At 45.5% G+C, this 14321-nt stretch overlaps 1 protein-coding gene across 1 annotated transcript in view; it reads left to right on the top strand.

The window, feature by feature from the left end:
• LOC129097743 (semaphorin-6D-like) overlaps positions 1-10282 on the top strand; it is a 34178-nt gene extending 23896 nt beyond the window's left edge. Inside the window, exons 6-9 of the mRNA XM_054606643.1 lie at positions 7702-7952; positions 8640-8771; positions 9183-9857; positions 10118-10282. Coding sequence (XP_054462618.1) covers positions 7702-7952; positions 8640-8771; positions 9183-9857; positions 10118-10282 — 1223 coding nt within the window. The remainder of the gene's footprint in view (positions 1-7701; positions 7953-8639; positions 8772-9182; positions 9858-10117) is intronic.
• The last annotated feature ends 4039 nt before the right edge of the window (positions 10283-14321 follow it).

The raw sequence follows: 14321 nt of genomic DNA, 5'->3' as shown, positions 1-14321 counted from the left end.
GGTTTCAAAATGTTCCTGCAGAATGTTGGGAGTGAAAACTAAGACGCTTCAGCTGAGTTTTGTTTCTCAGAGTTTCTTCTCGGTTAACTTTTGCAGCTCAACGTGTTCTTTTCTAAAACCGTTTGTCACCCAGAGACGGAGAATCCTCTGAGGCCGGTTCTCTGTTATATCACGGAATTAAACTCCCTCAAAACGTACTGATAACAACGCCGGGAATACCGCCATGAAAAGGTCGAGTGAGCAGTCCATTAACACCACTGAGGGAGCGTTTAGTGCCGCTTCCCTTCCCATTATCATCGTCATCATCATCATTATCATCATCATTATCATCATCATCATCATCATCATCACCACATCAGGGCTTAATGTGACACAAACATTCCCTCGATGGAACATGACTAAACCCAGTACGGCTAACTGGGCGGCCTTAAACACATCAGAACTCGTATTTCTGAGTGTTCCTGAATGCCTCGTTTGTCCTTCAGACTGCGTCTCGAGCATCTGTTCAGCTGCTAGCTGCAGTAATTACACACCTGACCATCACCTGCAGGACGATCTCCGTCTGCTCAAGGTTCCCTCCTCCTCCTCCTCCTCTTCTCTCATTGAGGGTTTCAGGAGACGTTGCCTTGATCCTCTAACGTTTCATTTGCTGTTTTGACGGCGTGAGAGCCGTGAAGACCTTTGACTTTAATGAACCAGACTGTCAGCAAGCAGCCGGCCTGCTGAGGTGACCTTGGGCCTGGACACTGAATCCCTCTATGAAGGTGCTTGTTTGTTTGTGTCGTAAAATGTGAGGCAAAGATAAGCTGAATAAATCTTATCTGTGTCCACTCCACGACCTGAGGTATAAATAAATCTGTCTTCAGACGGGGTAGTCGTCCTGCTGATTGTGGAGTCGGATCAGAAACACTTCTGTCTCTCCAGAGGGATAAATCACCTGTTGTGTTGCTGTTGAATTCAGTATTTTCTCACTAAATCACAGCCTGTGTTCCTCTAAAGTGACTCAGCACCGACGTCCAGCTTATCTTCTCCCCTCAGCTCAGTGATTTCACCGAGAGGACATCCTTCTCCTCCCAAACAGATCAATGAAGGATCTCAAGAAGAAAAGAATCACAACATTTCTAACGCGGTCTGATTTACCTCCATCTTTGTGCAAATAACGTACTTTTTAATCTTTTGGCTCGGAGGATGTCTGGTGTAAATCACATCATGAAATCACATGAGATCACATGAGATCACATGAGATCACGTTTGGTGGGTTGTTGCTTTCTTTGGCATGATACTCTTAATGATATTCTATAGTTGTGTTGAGCCGTTATTGTATTGTGTTTGAGATCAGAGAGAACAACATCTGTAAAGTTTCCGTATGAGATGAAACCCGGTCAGATCAGTTTTTTTATTATGAATGTTTGTCTGGACCAAGTTTTGCATTTCTGTTCTGCAAATTCTTCTCACGTATCGTCAAATATACACTGAAGCCAATAAACTAATAATAATTATTATTCCGCTCTTTTCCATGCAATTAATTCATAAATCAATTTTTTTTTTTTTAAGTGTTGAATTTGTCATGAGTACGCGGCGATAAAGCGTTTTTAAGTGAGATCGAGCATCAACCAATCACGTTGTGTGCAGCAGACAGATTCAAAACGCACACTTAAGTTTCGTATTCCAAACCAAAACCAAAAAACTTTATTTCTACTCTCAACGTTGACAAAGGCGGCGCAAACCAGATCCGCTCCATCTGTCAGAGACATCTCAGAGCCTTTCTCTAGAAGGAAGCTCAATAACATATCTCACAGTAGCTTTAGTTTATACAACATCCTGGTTGTTGGTCCACTGCCTTTTAAAACCTTTCATTAAAAGTGTTGGTATGAATAGTTTTGATTTAAAGTATTCGCTGGCGAGTATTTTGCATTTTGGTGCTGCTTGTTCGTCACAGCCTCCGTACAGTCTGTAAAGGACTTCAGAGTGTAAAAACATGAATGTGTGTTTCTTTCTGCATACATGTGTTCTAGTAGAGCACGAGTTATTATAGTCTGCATTACTGTGTAGCTGGTTCACCTGCTGCAAAGAAACAGCTTCATTCTTATTCAACACACACACTAAATGTGTGTCAGGTGTGTGTGTGTGTGTGTGTGTGTGTGTGTGTGTGTGTGTGTGTGTGTGTGTGTGTGTGTGTGTGTGTGTGTGTGTCAGGTGTGAGTTGTCTAACCTTTAAAGTGAGGGGAAAGTGTGTGTTACCAACATTTTCGGTGGCGAAGCGAAAAAGTCAAACTTGACAAGGTCTCTCTCCGCACACACACATACACACATACACACACATACACACACACACACACACACACACACACACACACACATACACACACACACACATACACACACACACACACACACACACACACACACACACACACACACACACACACATTCTCTCTCTCTCTTTCATTCTCATTTCTAACATTTCTCTCTCTCCCCCTTAATCCATGTCTGTCATCCCTCTCTCTCTCTCTCTTTCTCTCTCTCCTTCATCTCGTTGTCATTGCTTTTCTCTCGTGCCCTCGTTGCTCTTTCTCTCTCTGTCACTGCTGCCTGCCTTCATGTGAATACCAATGGATCTGGTGGAGAACGAGTGGGCGAGAGAGCAGCAGAGAGTGAGACAGACAGAGAGAGAGAGAGAGAGAGCATGCTAATAGGGTAGAAGTTTCTGGAGCTTGACTTCAGCGTGTGGATCGTCTGCCTCGGCCTTAAAGCCACATTTCCCTTTAAGCAGAATGTCGAGGTGTGAATCTGTCCGACCTTCGGTTCAGTGTTTATTTGATAGCTGTGAGGCGAGCACCAGTGTTTGTTGATGTCTACGAAAGGACACCTGAACTCATCATCCGTGGTGTCTGTTCACTAGAGCTTGGTGGTCAGAGTCCAGCCTCTTGTCCTCAGTTAGTTTAAGTCACCCTAAATACTTCAGTGACGACGGTTATTATTAGTTTTCTATCTCGGTCTCAGCCAGAGTTCTTCTCTATCAGTCACATCAGGGGAAGTAATGTGACGTTATTAGAGCACAACGGAAGAGGTCAGGGTGGATGGATGGAGGAGGTCAGGGTGGATGGATGGAGGAGGTCAGGGTGGATGGATGGAGGAGGTCAGGGTGGATGGTTGGAGGAGGTCAGGGTGGATGGATGGAGGAGGTCAGGGTGGATGGTTGGAGGAGGTCAGGGTGGATGGATGGAGGAGGTCAGGGTGGATGGATGGAGGAGGAGGGTGGATGGATGGAGGGGTCAGGGTGGATGGTTGGAGGAGGTCAGGGTGGATGGATGGAGGAGGTCAGGGTGGATGGTTGGAGGAGGTCAGGGTGGATGGATGGAGGAGGTCAGGGTGGATGGATGGAGGAGGTCAGGGTGGATGGATGGAGGAGGTCAGGGTGGATGGTTGGAGGAGGTCAGGGTGGATGGATGGAGGAGGTCAGGGTGGATGGATGGAGGAGGTCAGGGTGGATGGATGGAGGAGGTCAGGGTGGATGGATGGAGGAGGTCAGGGTGGATGGATGGAGGTCAGGGTGGATCTGAACATGGAGATGTCTGATCCGGTGGCTAGGAGCTAACAGTGCTAACAGTGCTAACAGTGTTAACAGCGCTTACAGTGCTAACAGTGCTAGCAACAGTGCCGACAAAGCTAACAGTTTTAACTCAGAGTGAATTTTGCTTCCAGTAGGGGACATCGTTATCAGCTGAAACCGCTGTATGATTGGTTAGCTAGCGGTGATTAGCTAGCCTGTGGGACACACAGCTTCCATTCCCATGATGGGTGTGGAATGAAGTACTCTAATGGTATTGGTGTAAGGATACTGGTATTGCCATTGTTTAAAGGATTCCCATCACTGCCATTGAAAGTACATTTTGATTAGAATTGGAGCTTTCTATCATATCAAAGGCCCTGCATCATCAAGTTTCACTCCATTGTGCTTCAGATAGTCTTCTGATTGCCTGCCCACATCACAAAGCAGTACACGAATATGAAAATCGATAATGTCTTTTCACCAAATCTGGTATTAATGATTCATTTTGAAGTTTCCGTTAACAGAAAGTACTTATGTATCGATTTGAGTTAATGAAGAAGAGAGAGGAGTGAGATTGAAAGCAAGACGGGGAGAAACACAAGGCGAGATGAAAGAGGAGGAAGATGAAGAGTTGAGAGAGCGCTGAAGGAAAGTAGAGAGAGTTTAAGAACACTGTAAGTTTTCCACTGACAGAAAAATGGTGACAGAAAAAGTGAGACGAGACTTCACCCAGAAGATCTCGCCCTCGATTTCTCGAAACTTTTACAGTCGAGAGTGACAGCAGAGAGAAAGAGAGACTTTCACACTGACAGTAGAGAGAGAGAAACAAAGAGAGAGAGAGAGAAGGGCAGAGAATGAAACATTTCCATGTCGGGCTGTAATTAGCATAATATTTCTCTCTGTGTGTCTCCATCATCCTATTTATAACTGTCAGAGTGAAGGACGGAGATGAAAGAGTGGAAATAACGAACATGAAATCGTCTCTGTTAAACACAGGGGAAGTGTGTGTGTGTGTGTGTGTGTGTGTGTGTGTGTGTGTGTGCGTGTGCGTGTGCGTGTGTGTTTGTTAATCCTGACTGGACGTGTAATGACTACTTGCTCTATTTCAACAGTATTTTGCATAAAAGAGGAATTTGTTCCATGGTGTGTTGTATCAAAGCGAAGCCTCAGAGGCCTCGAGGCAGCGCTGGCTTTGAGGTTGGAGGCGGTTGCCAGTTCGAGTCCTGGAGCGTCGGGGGTAGCTGGGAATAAAACCCCCGGACGGCCAACAGTGCAGGGCATGAAATTAGCTTTTTGTTTCTCGGGTATTTTGGGCCCTTTGATCAGGGTTTTCTCGGGGACATGCTGCTCCTTCTGAGCAGTTTATCAGAGCCATGAAATAATAGCATGGAGGACGCAGGTTATTAAAGCCATAAACCAAATACTCATCCATCTACAGCAAACACTCCTGAATGTGTTTGGATTCTAATACGGAGCAGTGTTCACTGTGAATCTTCTACACCATCAATCAGTAGGTTTCAAATATGTATTCAGTATATTAATAAGCACCCAATAACAATCGATAATGTGTACAAGCATATTGCTTATTAGTGAAATTATTCATTTGCATAAACCAACTTTTGACTGTTAGAGGCTACTTAGTGTTGGCCATTAAATATCATTACTTCATATATTTATAGAGACCTATAACAATGTTTCCTTGCATGCCATCGCTCTTCTGTCTCTGCTTTATTGTCCCTGTCTGAAGTCCTCTTCCTGCACATGCTCACATTTAGAAACATGGTTACATATATACGTTGCCATGAAGTCATCTTAGAAATCGAGCTGGAGATGTTTGGTTTCTCCAATCCCCGAAAGTGATTAAAGAAAGCAGAAGTCATGTTTACGCTCTGCAGAAACATCTGTGATTGACGTGCATGTGAAAACACAGGTGCCACCAATAGTAAGTTCATACAAATCATTCATATCCCTCAATAAACACAAGGTGAAGATCAGTCTGAGCTTCCTCTTCTGTTTTCTCCTTCTGTAAAAGTTAATCAGAGAAAACATTAGTTTTTTCCTCATAAATAATCCAGTCAGTATCTTTTACTTTACCAGAGTAAAATAATGCTTGAAGTGATTCTCAGGAAACGTTGCCCCTCCACCTGAAACCGTTCAAACTGTGTTGTAAAATTGTGTAAAATGCGCTGAGTGTCAGCAGGTAAATCAACCTGTCACTCAGGTCTGGGTCGCTGCCAGGTGAGAGTGTGTCGCTGTGAATGTGAAGCGGGGCGGCGGGAATGGAAAAAGGCTCCTGTGATGCTCAAATCAATCCTTCAGGATAAAACAGAGGTTAACAAAAACAGAAGATACCTGAAAGTCTCAGCTCTCATCTGTTTAACTGGATAACTGCTGCCTTCGAGTGCTCTAAGAAAAAAAAGAAAAAACTGTGACTTCAGCAAACACCAATGACACAAACACAACGCAGAGGAGTGTTGTGTCCAGCTGCAGTTTCTCTAACGGCCACTAGATGGCCATTCAATGAAAATTATACAAACTATATTTAAATGATAACCTTTTTTTTTCTTCTTCAAATGAAGTTATTGCCATTTTTTCACAGGTTATGGTCTTAATAATAATATAAAATGTTATTGTTTAATCTTGTTATATTTTTTAAACTGCACTCTGTCGGCTTGTTTTCAGCAGAAACAAGCAGAACGTCTATCTTTTACATGACGTACCATGCTTATTATGATATACTCTACCATGATTATGACATAATATACATCAACTTTTTATGACATTTCCATCACATACTATATATACTATGATGTTTAATGATTTTTTTATGGAATACTATAGTATTACATTTAATTACATACTATTTTCTGACTTTTCAGGACGTACTATAATACTTTTTTTAATGGCGTATTAAGCTATGACTGTTCTTATGATATACTTATTTATGATTGTTATTACTTTTGTTGAAATACTTTTGTTGACATTTCTATGACTTACTATACTTCATTTTTTTAACTATCAAACTGTAGCTTTTTTAATAACATACTCTCTCTAATATATTATGACCTTTCATGACATATCTTTGCTTTAACTTTTAATGACATTTCATAACATGCTATACCATGATTTCTTAATGACATACTGTACTATGTCAAAAAATCATAAAAAAGTCATAGTATAGTATGTTTTCAATTCATGAAGATAACTTCACAAAGATGGACAGTATAACAGAAATATAAATGTATTTGTAGAAATAAAACAAGGAACAAAACAGATGAAACACCATAAATAAATCAGTTTAATGTCAAACATTACTGCTTCACTTCACACAACATTCACAAATATGTAACTGAATAGTTTTTAATCAGCATCCATCATTTATTCATCGACAAAACCTGATTCAGTTCAGAAAGAACTGAAGAACATTTCAGGAACAAACACTTTGAACTGATTCTTTACTGGAACCTGAACGCTGCACGAGCAGCACCTGTGTATCACAGTATTGATTACTGCTGTGTGTGTGTGTGTGTGTGTGTGTGTGTGTGTGTGTGTGTGTGTGTGTGTGTGTGTGTGTGTGTGTCTGTGTGTGTGTGTGTGTGTGTGTGTGTGTGTGTGTGTGTGTGTGTGTGTGTGTCTGTGTGTGTGTGTGTGTGTGTGTGTCTGTGTGTGTGTGTCTGTGTGTGTGTGTGTCTGTGTGTGTGTGTGTGTGTGTGTGTGTGTGTGTGTGTGTGTCTGTGTGTGTGTCTGTGTGTGTGTGTGTGCATTGTTGGACAGACTGATGAGTCATTGTATCTGAGACGCTTTGATGTTGTTTCTGGACCCGATGAGGTGATCGCGGCCAAACAATGAACTCTTTCATCTCCTCCTTCCTTCATCCCTCCATCCTTTCTCCTGTTCTCCTCCCTCCATCCTTTTGTCATCCTCCCTCCTCCTCCCCTTTCTCTTACTCTCAAATGCAATCATAGTCACTTCCTCTTCCTTTCTTCTCGTCCTTCCTTTCTCCTCAGATGTCTCGTCCTTCACCTCCTCCATCATCCCTTCTCATTAAGTCTAATCCTCGTCTCTGTCGCTTCCTTTCCTTTCTTCCTCCCTCCTTCCAGGTGTAGCTCACACTTTGATGGTTTCATTATTTCATTGTTCCCCTCCAGGTGTGCGTCGTCTCCCAGAGATGGACCAGCGCTCCGCCGCTAACGTCCACTACACGCTGCTGATCGCCTGCGTGCTCGTGGCCTTCTTCCTGGGCGCCATCTTGTCGGGTTTCCTGGTGTCGTGTTACTGCGGCCGCAGCGCCGCTCAGCGGGCGAGGAGGCTGGGGAAGGACCCCGAGGCGTCGCTGCCTCACGCCCTGTCGCTGAGGTCGCTCGCCAAGCTCAACGGCCTGCTGGACGGACAGCCCAAGGTGTGGGGGGGATGTAGGACGACGGGAGGCGTTATCGTCAAACTTATATCTGACAGATGGAAGGAGGCTCTGATGTTGTTGTTTATTCATGTTGGAATCCTACCCAACGCTCTTTAAACATCTAAATATGAACACTGAGAGGACGAAGACGCAGCATTACTGCAAAGTGTGATGGCCAATTATTATTTAATAGATAAAAGAAAAGACTAAATACACACACAAATACAAACAAATGTGTTACGTTTTATCTCAGTTTGATGTGAAAAAGAGCTTTAAGTAGGTTGATAAAGTGCATAACTAATAATCAATAACGAAGGGAAACCGCCACGTTAAAGAGGAAACGACACAAACAAGCATGAAACTGTACGATGTGGAGCGTTGCATTGTGGGACAGTTGAGATCTTCTGTTCTGATCGGGACCATTTATGAGATCAGAACACAGTTACCCGTTTAATTATGAACTCCTTTCTTTATTTTCTTTAGATGCCCTTGAGTGAGAAAGTGAATCTCTGAGCTGCTGCTGACCTCTGACCTTTCCTAGTGAAACCAGTTCCTCATCATAGCGTGTGGAATACGATCTCTTTCCCTCAAAGCTCCTTGTGTGTTCTAAAGAGGACAGAGAGGATTCTTCCTCCTCAGCCAGAGACAACACTAACTGTCTTCTTCTTGTGTTTGTTCGTCCTGCAGGAGGACAAACTGGACGTGTCCACCCCGAAGATGTACAGCTCCTTCATCCCCAACGGCCGGGCGGAGCCTCACCTCCACCCCCCCGGACACCAGGGCCTGCAGCTGGGAGACCCCGACCTCAGCCTGTCCCAGGTAGGACCGCTCATCAGGGCTGGTTTGGGTTCATGACTAACGACTCTCTACCTGATTCTAAGTGTGTCAGCTTTTACAAGAATGAATATGAGAAGTCAGATAAATCTCTGCTGCAAAACTGCATTAAAAAATATGTGAATGTGTTTTAATCTACAGAAATACTAGACGGTGGCGTTTTACGCTGCATGAATTAGCTTAGCCGCTAGCAGACCTTTCTTTACTCATAGCTCTTCATAGCTGTTTTCATCTCTTTACATGACATACTTTTTATGTCATACTATACTATTGCTTATTTCAACATAGTATCATATGCTCCTAAGATGTGTAGGCTGGTTTAAATGCAGAGGTAAGATGTCCTGTATGTAATGCCTGTAATAATTAATAACATAATTAAATCTGTTTAATGTTCAGTCCCTGTCTCAGGCTGATGGAGAGCTGTCCGGCCTGCCCACGCCCGACTCCACCCCCGAGCTCCCCATCAAGAACATGAAGGCCCTGCGGCACCATCAGTACGAGAAGAACCAGAACTGCAACAACGCCAAGGACAACAACCCCATATCCGGGCCCAGCTGCTCCGGGTCCAGTCTGGGCTTCATGGCCGTGGTCGGGAACTCTATGACCCAGCAGGTGTTTCCGTTCTCTCATCACCACGGCAACGGTCTGAGCAACGGAGCGGCCCTCGGAGCGGGAGCCTCTTCGACTTCGCTGCACCTCCCTGAGGAGAGGAAGGTCTTGACTGAGGAGCGAGCAGGAGGAGGAGCAGGAGGAGGAGGAGGAGGAGGAGGAGTCCCCCATCACCACCACTCCCAGCAGTCCCTCCCCCAGGCGGTGGTGGACGTGTCGGCGCTGGACGAGCTGCTCAAACACATCCATGAGGTCAGCGCGTCGGGGACCGGAGGCATCAAAGTCCTGACCTCCACCTCCTCCTCCTCCCTGTTCCCCGGGCCCTCCTTGTCCTCCTCTGGTGGACTTCATCACAATCACCACCATCATCCTCATCATAGTAATAGTAATAATCCCCACGGCCAGACCCGCACCCACCACTACAACCACAGCCATCACCATAGCAACCACCACAACAACACAGCAGCAGCAGCAGCAGCGGAGGTGGAGGTGGAGGTGGAGGTGGAGGTCTCCATCACCAGCAGCAGATCCCTGAGACGGAGTCGGCTCCGTACTACACCACCTCCACGCTGCCGAGGGACGGCCTCCCCAAACGCCTGGACGCTCCCGCTCACAACTCCACCTCCTCCTCCGCCTCCTCCTCCTCCTCATCCTCCAACCACCCCACCTCCTCCACCTCCATCCCCTCCTCCTCCTCGTCTTCCTCCTCCACTCCGCTCCAGCAGCAGGTGATTCTGGAGAGACCCGGAGGGAGCAACGTCTCCGTGACTCGCCACCTCTCCCAGCGCCAGTCGCTCATCAAAATGGGCAGCGGGGGCGGCGCCGTGCCACGCCACCACAGCTTCAACCAGCGGGGGGGCAGCACGCACACTTTCTCGCCAGGATGAACACCAACAGCAGCAGCAACGGCCCCCCCCCCCCCGACCCGAACTCAAACTCCAATGTTGAGAGCCAGCGGCCGTCCATCGCCAGCGCCTGCCTGACGCGGCAGCACAGCTACAGCGAAGGGCCTCATGTGCAGCGGGCGGCGGTCGTCCGGAGAACGGCGTCGCTCAAACCACAAGTCCCGCCAAAACCGCTGTTCCTCCCAAACGCGGCGACGTCACCGGTAGCAGAGGCGGGAAAATACAACTACTGAGACCGCGGGAGGAGGTGGCGCCGTTCAAACATGGCTGCTGCTGCTTCGCTCTCAAAGCAACGCTCTCCCAAATGTCTGCAGGGCTTTGAGAAATGACAAAATGAGAGCATTGATGGGACGAAGAGACACAAAGGAGACTTTGAGCTTTTTGTCCCCGTCACTCCTCATCACGAGCCTTCAGTTGTGGTTCTACTTCCTGCTGAGAGGACGCCGCCCGCCGCCTCTCTGAGTCACAGCTGATCCTCCTGAGGATCGACAAACAAACACCATCTCTGACTCATCTCTTTCGGGGGAGGCGGGACTTTCCCTTCACGACAGACTGCAGATCAGAACCGGCTCAGACGAGTCTGAGAAACATTCCAAAAGCTGCGGAACATGTTAATGATTCAGACGGAGTCCCCAAGGCTCGCGGTGGCCTAAAAAAACTCCGTGATTAATGCAGTTTTCTTCTGAGCGCTTTGATCGGATGTCCCCGGTTGTTGCACCTTGGCACGGCAAAGATTTCATTTGCAAAGATTCAAAAAAGCAGGGAACCGGACTGCTGCAGACCCGACATGGAGCCACTCTGGGACCGCTGGGAGAGACGGACGTTTGAGTCAAACGGTGGCATCTTCTGCCAAAAGAGGAATTCAACAAAAAATCTTTAAATGTCAAAAACACTCAGAGGATATTTCACTTCCTTTGGAAGTCTGTCTGTCTCTGAATCTGGTCCACAAAATTAAAACTGAACAGAGGGTTTTCTCTGCTTTCCTGTGGTAAAAAGTCCAAAGGAGGAAAATTAAAGCTCTTAATTGGTTTTAGTTATCTCCTCCAGCGCTTCACGAGGACGGGACGCTCAGGAGATGGAGGTTGTTGAACACGTCAGCGTCACACAGGAAAAAGACAGCGATGCTTCATGAGCTGTAGGACGAAATCTAAATGTCAGAATGCAGCAGAACAAACCAACCAGATGAATGTTCTTCTTTATACCATATTGGTATCTGAAACTCAAGCGAAGCATTGATGTTTGGTACGGAGCCCAGTAGGTGATCGAGGGAGGATTTCTGATAAATGATTCCCTACAATTAGATAGTCACGCATTCAGTACTCCTATAATTTAGCAATTTGTATGTTCGAATGGATTTTCATGAATTAATATGACTTCATCTGCCCTCTCCACTCTCTCTTTAGCTTCTGTCTTTATCTGTGAAGAGGTCCAAAAGCTCAGAGCTGAATCTCTATGAATTAAGAAATGAGATGGAGCTGTTAATCAGATGTTTTCTCGTGAACCTACTGAGCTCTGTATCTTTGTAGAACAACAGGTGGACCTGCTAAAACAGAAGAGACAGCTCACAGGATTCAAAAGTACAATAAGGTCTGACCTTCACCCAAACTCATAAACAGACATGTTTCTCACTTACCTCCAGTGCTGCAGGTTCTCACTGCACGTTTAACCATAAGAGACATTTTTATATTTTCAAACATGTCAACAAGAAAAGAAGAAATAAGCAATAAAAGAAACTGTAGTAGCAAAACCTGCATGACATCCTGCAGTACATACAGACATGAGCTACGGCTCATTAACTTAACATCAGTGTCATCTGTTCTTAGTTTGGCAGATCAGTTGTGATGATGATTTTACCTTATGGTTTAGTCTTCGGTCAGTGAGGACCAATGAGACGGTTTCTCCAGTGGACCCGGTGCTCTATGTCCGTCTGTCTGCGTGGACAGATGCCACCGCGGTTGTTTTCCTGGTAGTTTGGGTGAACGTTTGGCTCACTTTGCTCCACATTCATTCTCTCCTGCAGACTTCCCAGTGCGACCGCAGTCTGTGGGAGCGTTTCTTCACAGATGGTCCAAAGATACGTGTCTGAGAAGAGAATCTGCTGTTTCCTGTTTTACTTTTACCTCCCACTGTTTGTCTGCGAGGCAGCAACTCTTTTCTGTTCTGTGGATGTTTCTTCTGTTTGAGTGCTTGGTCTGAAACGGCCGCAGAGGTCAGAGGTTAATGGTGAAACACACAGGAGGCAACATGAGCAACGCTGCCGGCAACAGCAATAAAAGTCTGCAACTGGGGAATAAAATACCTGTAAATAAAACAAAGAGCTGCATGGACCTAAAGCACTGGTTTAAATCCAAACAGCTGGCAGAGTTGACCTCCCGTGTTGCTTCAACTTGTTGCTGTGCAGTTTTGATCAAGTTTAAAAAAAGGTTTGGAACATGAATGTGATTTTTAGATTTGGAAAGTTATGAATGCAAAAAATTGAAATGAGCTGCAGAAGCTGGAGCCTGAAAATCGACTCAACTGTTACCGAGACCTAAACTCTAAAGAACCTGCTGGTGGCTCTGCATGTTTGCTACTTTATATTACTGCTGACCATACTAAATATATGATTTTGCATCGAATCAGTTTGTTTGTGTGTTTGTTAGGAAACATCTGTACAGTCTCACATGTGAGGTCAAAGGTCGCGTTGGTTGACACAGTGAATATCCACTCACCTTTAATTTGCTCGGTCGAGTTGGTGGAGAAGCCGTGGTGAGTTCAGGGAGGCTCCGACATCTTAGAAACGGATTCACGACCGTAGAAACGCTGTGAATAAATGAGATAAATCAGAGCCAGAATACAAACAACAAGCCGGTCCAATTTGAATTTGATAATGTAATATTAAAACTCTCATATTCAACAGCTGACTCTCAAAATGACAGATTTGATGTATCGTCCAGCACTATTTGGACCGTTTATCTTTAATAAAAAATGCACATTTTCATATAAATGAAAGAAACAAATGTGTTGAAGGAAGGTGATCGATCTAACAGCTGATGGTCTGCAGTAATGTGAAGAAATGAATGTAACTGGAGGTCCACTCTTTGAGCTTTCAAACTGAGTCACGTTAAAACAGAAGATCAGGAGTGGACCTCCAGTGGAGATTTACAAAGACTGAAAGAACGCTTGCTGTCTACTTTAAAGGCGAAACACCAACGAGTGTGAATCAAAGTAACACTGACCTCTTTGAATGCTGACAGGAATCTAAGAGTCAACAGAAACGAGAGTTGCAGTTAACGATGTCGGTTATTAAACTTTTTTTCTGTTTGGTCTTTAAGCTCCTGTTTGGTTCCCAGCTGCTGGTGAACCAGATAAACATCCAGCAGCTGGTTTTAGTTTTTATCTGAGTCGCTCAGCTGGCCGGACACTCACGCGCACACAGACACGCACACACACAGACACACACACACACACACACACACACACACACACACACACACACACACACACACACACACACACAGACACACACACACACACACACACACACACACACACACACACACACACACACACACACACACACACACACACACACACACACACACACACAGACACACACACAGACACACAGACACACACACACACAGACACACACACACACACACACACACACACACACACACACACACACACACACTCCCGGCACAGATTAAGCAATAACGAAGCCGCGGTGATGCTGCAGCAGAGTGTTAGTTAAGTATCTCTGCACCAAATGATGCAACTTTGAGTCCAGCAGCACCAGACGGTCGGGGGGGGATTTTATATTCTGCTGCCGGATGAGTTGTTTAATTTTAAAGCAGACAGAGTGATGGTTTTGTTCAGATTCAATCAGAGAGCACAGAGTCAGCGGTTGGATATTGATCTCTTCTTCATGTAAAGGAGGGACTGGTGTCACGCCTCCTCATCTGAAGAGGTTACATCATCCGCTTTCATCTCCGACCTAGAACCTCCATCAGGCTGGAGCGTCTCCACAGTTCTCAGA

This window comes from Anoplopoma fimbria, chromosome 10 (genome assembly GCF_027596085.1).
Source record: "Anoplopoma fimbria isolate UVic2021 breed Golden Eagle Sablefish chromosome 10, Afim_UVic_2022, whole genome shotgun sequence".
NCBI classification, from domain to species: Eukaryota; Metazoa; Chordata; class Actinopteri; order Perciformes; family Anoplopomatidae; genus Anoplopoma; species Anoplopoma fimbria.
Note: the sequence above shows the minus strand (reverse complement) of the source record. Positions and strands in the feature narration are given on the sequence as shown.